We start from the raw sequence: 12,956 nt of genomic DNA, 5'->3' as shown, positions 1-12,956 counted from the left end.
CTACCTAAATGTACATGAATCTTTCTTTACAAGGAGAGTGAAAACCAACACTACACTGACTAGATTTATTTGGTTCAAGAAAAAAAAAGAAACTTGGGCAGCATCTCTTCAAAATAACTCTAAAAGACAGCTAGAATGCCTTCTAATCATTATATTTGCATTTTTTTTAAACTGGGTTTGAGAACAATGTATTTTCAACTTACTTTTCTAAGCAACATAAAACTGAGCTGAATGTATCTACATCTCATGAGATGAAACGCACTATGGATTTCAGGATGATTTTACTGTTATGGCTGCAGCAGTATCATATAATTAATACATGTATTTACTACAAAACAGCTGCTCTAAGAGAGAAACAAAGAGATATCTTGTCTAAATTTCCAGTTTTATTAGTCTTCCCTCTAAAAAAAGTCTTGATCAACTATACCCTCTTTATGTGAAGAACTGAAACTTTCAACCAAGTTTGAAGAAATTACTCTGTCAGTGTCATTTACTTACTGTTAACAGCATTCCCCCTCAATTCTAAAACATTAAGGAATGAAATGGGAAGTCCTCTCTTCATTGCAGTGAAATCCTGAGGAATCAGCAGAAAGGATCCCTGGAACCCTTTGGATTTGCTTCAGAAGCCAAATGCCTCCAGACAACTCCATAAATTTCTTATTGTTAATTGTTTTATAATAGCCTTTAACAATTTCTAATTTAACAGTTCCTCAACACCCTCAGTTTCTTTTAGAGCTCTAACAATTTTTCCACAGAATTCAAAATATATTTTTTCTGAGCATGGATAATATTTCTAATAGGACTGCTGTGAAGATAAGTATGTACAAACAGTATAGAGATTAACTTCATAAATATCCTTTCTATCAGGCTACAGACACTGCTATAAGCTCATTTCTTTAACAACAGAACAACTTTCCTAGCTCACTGATCAATGCCAACAGCAGAAACGTTTTCTCTGCAACGGAATTTAATTTTAGAAACAATTGGTTCAGTTTTTAATGAAATGGCTCAAGTCAGATAAAGTGACAAGTAGGCAAGGAAAGGATTTTAGAACCATTGTGACAATCACATATGACATCTCCTAGGCAATCTCATGCAACAGAAAAAACCCCTTGCATTTGTAAAGAACAGGCTAAGACAAAAAAATGAGTCAAATTGATGAGTAAGATAAGAAGAGAGATTTTCACAAGGAAAAAAGAAGCTCTTCTGAGAAGATTCAGTGGTAAAACAGGTGACTAAAAATGCTTTGCTACGGAGATTAATTTTGGTATGTAATCCATAGGGTGGAGTGGCAGCAGTCAGGGAGTGTTCTGTTACCTGGGCATAGGCTGTGGGGGCAACAAAGGAAACTAATGACTGCATTTTGCAACTTACTGTTTAGCAACTAAGACCTGTGGGCAGCTACACACACCACTTTGCAGAATGTAAACCAGACTAGCCAAGACTAACCCGAACCCTCACAGTGGGTTTGGGGGGCACAGTTTTACAAGATTAAGTTTGGCATAACAGCTCCTGATGCTCTCGTATATGGGCAAAAGCCTCTGTGCTCTTCTTTCCCAAGGTTTTTTCTTTCAGTGCCTTGCCCCAGAAACTTAATTTTCATTTGTTCTCTACCCAACCCGATGTGTTCCAGACTCCTTCATAAGTGACTATAATTGCCTTTTTTATAGAGAGAAAACATGTGGAAAGTTTTCTGCTGTTTTACCAAGTCCAAGTGGTTCAGGGAATAGTCCAGTGAGAGACTCAGCCAGTTACGAGATACTTTTCACCTTTGGTGGCAGTAAGTTTTAAAGTTGATTCAACTGCTCCTATTTGCTAAATCACTTAAATTCCAAGGGTCTTGCACGTCCAAGAGCCTGGTTTTCCACCTTTTTCCACAGACTCTTTGCCACGCTACAAGATCATGCATGGGACCAGAAGAGATGTTCAGGTTAAGACTACAAAACCTCACAGCAAAGGAAGAAACCTGTGTGAAGAAAGCTCAATCATTATTGAGAAGGATTGCAAGGTCAGGTGAATACTTCCAAAGCAGCTCAGGTCCAAGATCAGTACAAGGTTTTTTACCGTAATGCAACTTAGCTTGTGAACAGGAGGGGAAAAAAAAAAAAAAAAAAGCCAGAATTTTGGAGAGTAAGGGATAATAGTGGACTGACAAACAGTACTCAGCTGAATCAGAAACACAGATGACAGCTCAGTATCTCTCAATATCTCTTCACATTGCTCCCCAGCTTGCCATGAAATATTTTAAGTATGTCAGACTCAGGTGAGCTGATGGCCCTGGCTGTGTTGGTTTGAGAGATTTCTGTGTTTTCCCTTAGGTAACCAATACTGGCTACTAGTAGAGGCATGTTACTTTCTAGGTGAGACACCTGCGTAAACCAAAATACAATTTCCTAACTCCAGTGTGAAAAATCTGGGAAGCATGTATGACATATGAATGTAGATCCAACAGTTATACTCCAATCAGCTCCACGCTGGGCCATGGGGACAACGAGGCTTTCAGCGCTATCAGTGGCAAACCAGGACTGCTCATCTTTTAGCAAAGGTTGTAAGAAACATCTCTGAATTCCCAGTGTGAGCAGTCAGCACAACTTTCTGCTCAAATGTGTCTCGAGTGTGGGCACCTGGCTCTGACACGGCCGTTCCGGGCTCTCTTTAGAGGTAACAGAAAAAAAGAGGGGCTTTTAGAGTAGGACTCATTTAATCAATTCTAAACATTTACAGTGTGGAAGTGCTGATTTCCAACATTTTTTATAAAGGCAACATAAGGGAATTTAACTGAGCTGAATGTATCTACATCTCATGAGATGAAACCCACTACGGATTTCAGGATGAACTGTAGATCTATGACACAAGAACCATTTGAAAACTGAATGTCAAAGTCTTCTCCACATAATTTTTAGGGCAGTAGTTTCACTTCTTAGAAAAATACCATGTTTAGTACTCAGATCAGAGTCAGGTTACTCTTGAGCAGGAGTTCCAAAAGCTTCCCTCAGTAGCCTCTTTGTGTTACAAGGTGCTGGGAACCCATCCCTGTCCCAGGAAGCAAGACAGCCTGTCAACAGCAGATCCCTCAGGACTTCTTGGAGAACTCCTCTGCACGAGTGGCTTGCAATGTAAGGTCTCAAAAATCACACTTTTCACATCTGAATTTCGTTTAGGTAGTCTCAATTTATCAAAAGTAATAAAAAGGTAACTTTTAATGCTCCTGATTTGAAACTAGCATGGATGTTCTAAATGTTTCTTCTTTTTTATTTTTGCATTATAACAGCTGGGGGTTGACTAGATGATCTCTAGAGGTCTCTTCCAACCCTTACAACTCCATGATTCTGTGAAAAGGTACATCTCTAAGTGACAATTCTGTAGCACCATGTTCAAAAGCCAAAGCAAAAAAAAAGAATTTTTGTTTTTAATCGTAACAAGCTTACAATGCCAGGAGGTTCTGACTCAGCATTTAGAGTCCATGGTAAGAGACCACTCAAATTCTTGTATCCAGCTCTTCGACAGCCAAGAGACCTTACTAATGTGTTGTCTGTGGCTGTCACTTGTTTGCTTTGTAATACAGTTTTATCATCTTGGTCAGTATCACAAAATTTAATTCTTCTTTAGATTCATTCAGAAGTTCAAAAGAAACCTCTCAAATGAAAATTATACCAAGTATAAACTAATACTGTTTATTTTTAAAAAAAAATAAATCCTTACTCTACTACTAATTTCAAAACTATCTATTTTTTCTTAATACAGGCTTAGCAGGTGTTAAGAAATACTTGGAAATACCCTGACAAAGTAAGCTTTAAATTTCTGAAACTGGGATGGAGTACAGGGATCTGTCCCTACCCTCTACAGCACATACTTGTTTTTTTCTTGAATGAAATTCCCGAATGCCACAACTATCCAAACCAAAAGTAAACAGCAAAGCAACTTCAAGTATTTGTTTCAACTATACTTGAAATAGACTATATACTTGATATATACTATAAACACACCTGCAGAAGTTTAATGCAACTACACAAAAGCAGCTGTGTTCAGAGCTAGGAATACAATGGATTCTGCTTCTCAATTTTCAAACCTGTGCTTCAAGTAGGGTGGACGAGGTAGGATCAGTAACCAGGCTTGCAAGTCATCAGCATTTCACAGTAAAAAGACTAATGTACGAGACAAAAATTCTCAGTCAGAAAATAAATGGTGTACACTCAGAAAACAAAATTTCCTTCTTAGGGTGGCAGTAAAATTGAGGGAGTTGTCATCGGAGGAAAATGTAGCCCTGCAATTTCAGGATTAGAATATGAATTGGAGCATTCTCTAGATGCCAAACTATTAGCTCCTAGGTCAAAGACAAAAATGTCTTCTCTGTTCAGGATTTCTGTGCTCTAAAAAGTCTTAGCAGCATCTGCTTTCTGTTGTCCAGCAAGGCTAGGTTCTGAACGCTTGTGCGTACTTAAGCTGAAAAACAGCAGGATGTAATACTTTCCATACTAATCATGAGGATTACAGACAGTAATGCCAGGCACGGCTAATAGATTTGGGAATGCACAAACACTTCAAGTTAGAGCTGCACTCAAAAATCACTAGATAATGGTTGGAGATCTGAGCAGGAGGCAGATCCTTTCTTTACTCTCACCACTAGTAGGTGTTAGTGGGTGTCATCTCTGGCTCCGAGAATGGAGAACAGGAGAGGATGAATAAAGAAAAAAGAAGCAAAGACCGAAAAACTAGGAGAAATCAGCCATATCATCATGACTTCCCCTCAACACACACAGCCACACATGCATGCAGCCATTTATAATTGCTTTATCAATACCAGCTTTGCTGACCATTTAAAAAACCAACCTATGCCTTAAAACAGGTAGTGTACGTGCCAAGAACACAAATATTCACTAGAGCAGGAAAACACAAGATCAATTCAACAGAGCAGATCATACATTTTTAACCTCATAGCACGGCAGGAAAAGGCTTTAAACCTGTAGCAAGTCAATGAGAAATCTTCCCCACTGGTAAGCACAATAGCAGCCATCCATTTCAATAGAAGTTTATCAGCAGTGAAACCTGACCGAGATAAATGACGAAGCTGTTGAGCCACAGCCTGCTTCTGCCTGCTGCAGGCTGCCAGATAAAATGGGAACAAAAGCTCCCTGCTGTACCCCCTACCAGACTCCATTAACCCCTGCTGATGCTTTATTATCGTCTGGGGGCTCCAGAACAGCATAGCATGAATCGGTGGGTAAAAAATAAATAGTAAAAACTCATATGTAGCACAAACAAACCAGAAATGTGACTTGCAAGAATTACATTCAGTTTGGTAGCAGTGCAGTTAAATAACGGTTCTGAGGAATCCCACATGCAAAGGCGAAAAGAATGATAAAAGCACTAAGTATGTAAAATCATGTATGAAAAACTACTTAAAGGCAATAGAGGCAAGTACACAAATGTGCTTCTCCTGCTTTTACCCTCCCCTTTTCAACTACATATAAACACAGGAAGCAAAGCAGGAACCAGGCATTTATTCTGATGCCTTTATGTCCAGTTCCAAGTTTCATCTTTGGATCCTGTCACAAACACCCTTCTTTGTTGCACTTATGCCAGTGTCCTTTCTTCACATGTAAGTGTAGAACATTTGCTGAAGGCCAAAGCATCTTCTATTACACTGATATAAAAAATGGATGGTGAAGGCATGGAAAGTGTAGCAAATCTCCTCAAGATTCCTGGTTGCCATTGGAGAGTAGGCAGTGTGAGCAAATGGAAAGACTTGAAACGTTAGGAATATTTTAGTTATCACAGATTAAGATAGGGATCTACATTTAGCAAAGGCCACCTCGCTAGTTAACACCAGAGGCTCTACCAGTCGAGCTGGCCCTGCCCAATCAAAACCTCCACATACTGTAGAAGGGGATGAAGTCCTTGTGGTGCCGATGAGGAATGTGTTAGGGAAGACAATTTGGATCAGTCCTGCCTCCAGCAAAGGCAAACCCATCCGTGGCATTGTTTTTGCTCAAAGACTGGGGTGCACTTGGTGGGTGATGCAGAGGGATGGGGAAATACAATGGGCACCTGAAGGAGATTTGATTTTTGGGTGAGAACAGTCTGTGATGCTGAATTGTATAACACTGGTTGCTGAATGACACTGCCACTGCATGCCGTAACTCCCATGGACAATGAGGATGGACTGCTCCAGATACACCAGTCACGAGCTGCTATGTAACTTGCAACCAGCCAACATCACACCAGTCCTCCTGCTCTGGGAGACACTTGGGATGCACAGAACCCATAGCCATGGACTAAATGAACTCAACAGACATCTTGGGGGAGATGGCCACTGACTACAGAAATGAGAGCTGTACTTGTGTGTGTGTATGTGTGTATACACATACATGTATATGGTTGGAAGGAGTAGGGCCTGGGCATGATGTACATGGTATAAAATAAGGGGTAGGAAATGTCTGGGTTCTGGACAGGACATGACTAATTTTTGCAGTAGCCAGGAGGAGGCATGGCCAGGACCTGGACATTATTCTGTATCACCTCAAGTCACTGCTGGGAGTGGGGGAAGGGGACTCTTCCAGGGAGAAGGGGCTCCTTCAACGGAGGAAATGTGGCAGGGCAAGAGGGAGCCATCCATTATTGTCTGTCGTCAGGGATATTCTGTGTGAATAATTTCTTTCTGTCTTTACTATTATGCTGTTACTGTTATTTTTCTTATCGCTGTTTTCAGTAAATTATTCTTATCTCAATCAGTGATCTTTGCCTTTTGTGCCTCCAATTCTCCTCTCCATCCTGTTGGAGGAAGTGAGAGGTGTGTGGTTTGGAGAGTCTCAGTGGGAGAACTAAACTGGGGAGCACCATCCCTAAATCATGATAGGTGTGGATAAAAAAAAAAATCTACTTCAGACTGAACCATTCTCTTGGATGGACACCCTCCACTTCATCCTATAGAGCCCTTCCATGCTTTACTAATTGCACAAGCCACATTGAACATGTGCTGATCACTACCAGGGGCCACTGATTTTCAACCCCTTTTAGCCCCTCTGAAGCGCAGTTAGCAAGCAGCAGCATTGCATCTAAGGAAGAACATGACAGAATGGCCTCAACACAGGAGAAGAGGGGCTGTATGGGTTCCATCCAAAGGTCTACCCATCCCAGTATCCTTTCTCAGAGAATAATCAACACTTATACTCACAGAACTGCATAACAAAGGAAATGCATACAGGAAGTTTTTTCAAGAAGACTCCTTCCTTCTACAGCAATTTACCGTTCAGTGATTTGTAGTTCAGAGGCAATTCTATTTGCCACTAAATTGCAGTGGAATCCGCTTCCACCAACTTACCCAGTCTTCCCAGTAACACATGTAAACTTTTAACATCTGCAACCATTTCCACAACTTACCACATCTGCTTTTGTTTGTTCTGCACCCACCACCTCACATTAGTTACAAGGATCGATTTCTTCTGTCAAAAAAGGTGTGTGTGTGTGTAGAAGTGTTGGTCACCTTATACAAAACTTGATAGCTCTATGTCACATATGCCTAAACGAACACCTTCAGGAATTAAGAAATACAAACCCACATCCTCAAACAAAACTAAAATCCAAAAGCACCGAAGAAAAACTGTGGGAAAAGTTCTCTGTTGCTTTAAAGGTTTTAGCCAGACTGTTTCAAGATTTACTGCACGTTGATAAGAGTTAACAAACATTAACTTTTTAAGAAAAACAGCAGCAGTAATATAACTCTAACACCTAGAGACTCATAGGAAAAAATAACCAGTAATTCTGAAAGCTTAGGGTATTAAATTTTTTCTGATGCCCTGCACAGATGTTACGTGACTACCTGGAACAAATTCATTCCGCTGGCTTACACTGATTTAAGAACAATGAAATGGAAATTGTCCCAAAAACCTCTGTGCCAAATCAGATATCTTCTGTCCTGCCACAGACACTGTAATGTTGGCATAAACATTCTATGATGTGTTCTAGCCAGTTTGACAGAATTGCAGCAGTGAGCTCATGACTGATCTAGATGAAAATTTCTGCCACAAACTGATCCAGCACTGAATAGAATCATTATTAATGAATATGGAATCTCAGTGTTCTGGCAAACATGAGGGTGAAAAATGCCTAACTTTCCTTTTGCAAAATACATTCAAGGCTGAGACAGTATCAGAGCTGAAGGGCTCAATCTGTTATAAATAAATCTCTACACATCCCTAAGACTATTTTCTCCTCTTTTCTCAGAGCTGGTGTAATACTAGGTGAATTACAGACTATAAATCTTGTTTTCAGGACAAAGAAAACTGCTCCCTGAGGCTCTCCGAAGGAGTGTTTCAAAGCAACTCACCTTGCAGGACTGGAGTTACTTTGGCTCTGAAGGAGAAGCAACAGTTATGTGACGTTCCAGCACATGACTATGACTCCACCTTGGCTTATTTGTAGTTACAAGTAAGTAAAAACAACTTTGTAAGTCTAGAAAAGATACGTTTGTGCCTAATACAATAAGTGCTAAAAGTTATTTGCGACGGTTAGGAATGAACAGGGAAAGCTGTAATTCATCAAAGGAAGGCAAATCTACCAGGATATAGCAAAGGCAGACGGTGCTACATAGCAGTCAAGTCTTCTGCTTCCAACAAAAGCTTTTGACAGCAAACTGATCAAATACTAAACAGTACTATTTTCTCAAAGACTGACAGATAATAAATGTCAAATTTGTTTCATAAATGTTACCCAACAAAATAAATATGAGATTTTCAGTGTGGGAGAGAAGAAAAAGTGCCTTTTTTTTTTTAAATTAGAAGTTTCAACAGGACATGTCAGAAAGAAAGGAAAATCTATGCCCTTGCTGAAACTCTAATAAAACAAGGGAGATGCAAAGTATAGAGGATTTCTGGAAGTACAAACGATTATATGTGAAATAAGATTTATTTCTTTAAAATATGTTTTGCTAGGCTCTAAACTGAGCAGTGCAAAGAATGAAAGATAACTTTTTAAACGACAAACATTAATCCCAGTAAAAAGCTTTTTCCCCTGATGACCTAAGAACTGACTTATTTAACAAGTCCTTATCACGCATTCTTACAAAGAGAGCTCTATTACATGGATATAATTTCTATTTTACACAAAAAATGAGGGAAATATAGCAAGTAACTTGCCCAAAGGCTGAGAAGGACAGAGTTGTTTCTTAAAGCACAACTCAACCACCATATCCTCATCCTTTCCCAGCTGTATCAGAATATGAACACTTATAAAAGCAAAACAACATTCTGTAACTTCACGGAATAAAAAATGCAGGTGCAATTACAAACCTCTATTTTGTCTGTTTTGGCGTCTCCCCAGTATATTTTGCTTTCTGCATAATCCAGTGCCAATCCATTTGGCCAGCCAAGCGAGGTGTTCACCAGCACAATTCTGTCTGAGCCATCCAGTGCTGCCCTCTCAATCTTTGGGATTTCTCCCCAGTCAGTCCAGTACATGTACCTGCAAAGGAAACAAAATCTTATTAATCCAAACCTCAAATATTCTTATAGATTCTTCTGGGCTACTCTTCCCCAAAACCACATAGCATGCAGAAAGTTACATTTCTAAACCAAAAATATTTCCTTACCTACGTAAGGATGGCCAAACCATTGAGAAATAATTGGCATGTAAGCACACAAAATTCCTGTACCAGTCTGCTCAGCAAGACAATATAACCAGCGCTATTAGCTAGAATAAACAAGCAGATCCACGCAGTTCACAAAAATATTTTTAAAAATAATACAACACAGACACATAAGATGACTACCCAGGTGGTCAAAACAGAGAAGCAATCCTTGTGCCTTGGAGCCTTAACTTTCAGAGAATCCCAGTATTTTCATTTGGAAGGCTCAGAAGTTTATCACCGCATCCCATTATCTACCTAGAAGCAGACAGAGGTATCTTCTTTGCATGACTAATATTTTTAAAAATGCTCACAAACAGCTCCTCACCCAACCATGGGATCCAGTACAATAGCTCTGGGTTCTTCCAGGTCTTCTGATATCAAGATTTTCCTCATGGTCCCATTAAGCCTGGTGACTTCGATGCGGTCCGTGCCGGTGTCCGTCCAGTACAGGTTCCGGGCCACCCAGTCCACGGCGATGCCATCAGGGTGTGCAATCTGAGCGGTGACCACAAACTGGCTGCCCGAGCCGTCGAGGAAGGAGCGGCGGATGGCCCTCACTTCGTCGTCCGTCCAGTAGATGTATCCTTCCAGAGGGTCGAAGTCGATGGCGATGGCGTGGCGGATGTCCTCCAGCGGGAGCACGATGTCCGTGAAATCGGGGGTGTCCAAGGAAATGCGCCTCAGGTCTGTCCGGCGGGCCAGGAGCAGCAATGCAGTGGCACCTGCAGGATCAGGACAAACACAAACACCTTGCAAACACTGTGCAAGAAGCCTGTAAATAGAGAAACTGAGTGTCCTTTCCCAACAACATGGTCTAGCTACCTTGATTTCACAGGACCAAACCAAACTGCTGGGCACCAGCACAGAATTCCATTCCAAGGCTTCAAATGTGAAGCTGCTCACAATGTCTCTGCTTATTTTTCTAACAAGTCAGATGTGTTTACAGAGAAAATTCAGCACTCATTTCCTTTCTCAGAATGTATCATGTTGCACGTGTTCTCTGTCCATATTGTTCCCTCCAAATTACTGAATAGATATGCAACAGCTATGCTGCTATTTTATGCAAATCAACAGATGGCCTGCAACCTCTTAGATGAGAAATCAATTATGCAGATATTTTACTGACTGTTTGCTGCTGTTGGTGAGAGGACAGCCATGACAAACAAGCTGCATGTTTCAACAACCCCTGATAAATGGAAAAAATGTAATGTAGAACACCACAAGTAAACCTCTTCTGAGAAACTCTTAGTGGAGGAGTCAGATTTGGGAACAGACCACTGTGCAATGACCATGCAGACCAGGAGAGCTGCCACCTTCTCCCACATTTGTTAAGAACAAGCTTATTGAAGACATGAAGATAAATAACAGTGTCTTATAAAGCAATTTTGAGCTAAAGCACACAAAAGCCTTGCTGGCTTTTGGGTCAACAGTCAGAATCAAAATAAATAACTAAAATCAGCTTGCACTGCAGGAGATGTTTTCAAATAGGCAACACAGCATGTTTAATGGTACTACCAATGAGTTGCACTTACTGTCTAATCCAATTAATTTTCATTTCATTTTCTAGTCTATGTCACCAGATTTCAACGTAATGAAGGATAAACAACCACCACACCCCATTCCAATTAAACCGGTTTATCAGTTTGGAGTTTTAGGGAGATAAGAGCAGCTCAGGCCCGAAGGAAGCCTGAGCTAAGGTGAAAAATGCATGCATAATTGCAGGGAAAGTGTGGTGCAATGGCTCTCCTCAAAGAGTGAGAGGACAGGCTTTGGCAGGGACTGATGGGGGATGAGGGGGAGGGTGGGGAAGGTTTAGGAAAACAAATGCATGAAAATGCAGTGAAAATGAGCGATCGCCAAGCCACATTGTGTCCATGTCTCGATTTTGATGTGTAAGAGGTATAAATAAGAGCTAGAAGATTGAAAGAGCAACAACTGAAGTAAGCAAGCTGGTGATGAAAGAAGAATTTTGGTGTCTAATGCCAACTTTAAAAAAAAAAAAAAAAGACAGTAATTGATGTCAATGCTAGCTGAAACCTCACTGCATGCCAATCCTTCGACAGATGCCAAAACAGCCATTGCTTCATTTACAGCAAGTTCAATGTGTTACAAACCTGTAAGACACTTTCACAGTGCTGCAGGAAACAGCACCTTTCAACAACTGAAGTTGAGTATATCATTACAAGTGTTTCTGATTGGTAGTCCAGAATGGACTAAGATCAGCTTTGGGATCCTCTGCCCTGAAACACCTTGTGGTCAGAAATATATGTACACACTACTCAACTGTTCTTCCAGTGAGTAACTCTCATATATTAATTAATCAGGAAGGGGGAACCTGTAGTTACATGTCTATGTATCCTTCAAAATACTGTAAAGCATGTGACATAGCCAATGGAAAACAGGCCTGTTAGAAAGGTTTTTGTAAAGAAGCAACTAATCTTGACACACAAGTCTGTATGTACACCTGTATTTGTTGATACTAAATACAACAAACAATTCAGCATTGATTTAAGCATACAGATGCATTATGGTCATAGAAAGTAATAGTACATAACTAACACCAACAATTTAGGTTCAAGGAAGAAAGAAATCCCTACATTTTCTTAGCAACTTCGCAGTCATTCGTCCAACCTGCCTTTTAAACAAAACAATGACAAACATATTAAAAACCCCGAACAATGATAACTTTTTTGCATTATCAAGTAAACCTAAAGTTGAGCAAATGCACTAACATCAGAGTTCAAAACATATAGATCATCTACCACATATAGAAAAAGTGTAAGGCATAATCCCTAAAAATAATTTGTGTGCTCTGACTGAAGTTGACAGTTACTTCAAAGAACCAAAGCCAGGTCTCCGGAAAGACTCAGTTCAGTATTACCATGCCTTTGCTCGAACTCACCCATAAAATTGACCAATTGACCTGCCTATTCTTCCCAAAGACGACCCATTTCAACAGCTTCAGTATCCTGCTTTCAGGCTGCAACACTGTTGTTTAGTCAAACAACCCACTGTGTTTAAGCTTTAATTCAGCACTGGGAAATGACTGGCTTTCAGCTAACTCCTGTTGTACTCTGGAACCCAGAGCTAAGAATGTCATGGTCTTTATCTGGGGGCTTGGCCAGCATTCCAACCCCTCCATCAAACATCAGCCCTCAGCCCTCCAACCAGGCAATAAAAAGTTTAAAGCTTACTTCAGAGCTATTACCCAAACATTTGCAAACCAACACCTCAGCTGCTTAGTTAGATCAGCAGTCATTCGCTCAGGAAAAAGAAATAGAGCAGCAGAGAAGCACCACACCTCCAGGCAGGTTGAGGGAAAAATCACTCT

General features: G+C 40.4%; 1 protein-coding gene across 1 annotated transcript in view; it reads right to left on the bottom strand.

Moving 5' to 3' along the window:
* Window positions 1-12,956, bottom strand: part of LRP6 (LDL receptor related protein 6) — a 122,621-nt gene that overhangs the window by 41,272 nt on the left and 68,393 nt on the right. The window contains 2 exon segments of the mRNA XM_039570654.1: window positions 9,288-9,459; window positions 9,951-10,347. Coding sequence (XP_039426588.1) covers window positions 9,288-9,459; window positions 9,951-10,347 — 569 coding nt within the window.

The sequence above is a fragment of the Corvus cornix genome, chromosome 1A (genome assembly GCF_000738735.6).
Source record: "Corvus cornix cornix isolate S_Up_H32 chromosome 1A, ASM73873v5, whole genome shotgun sequence".
NCBI lineage: Eukaryota > Metazoa > Chordata > Aves > Passeriformes > Corvidae > Corvus > Corvus cornix.
This window is presented reverse-complemented; position numbering and strand designations above follow the sequence as displayed.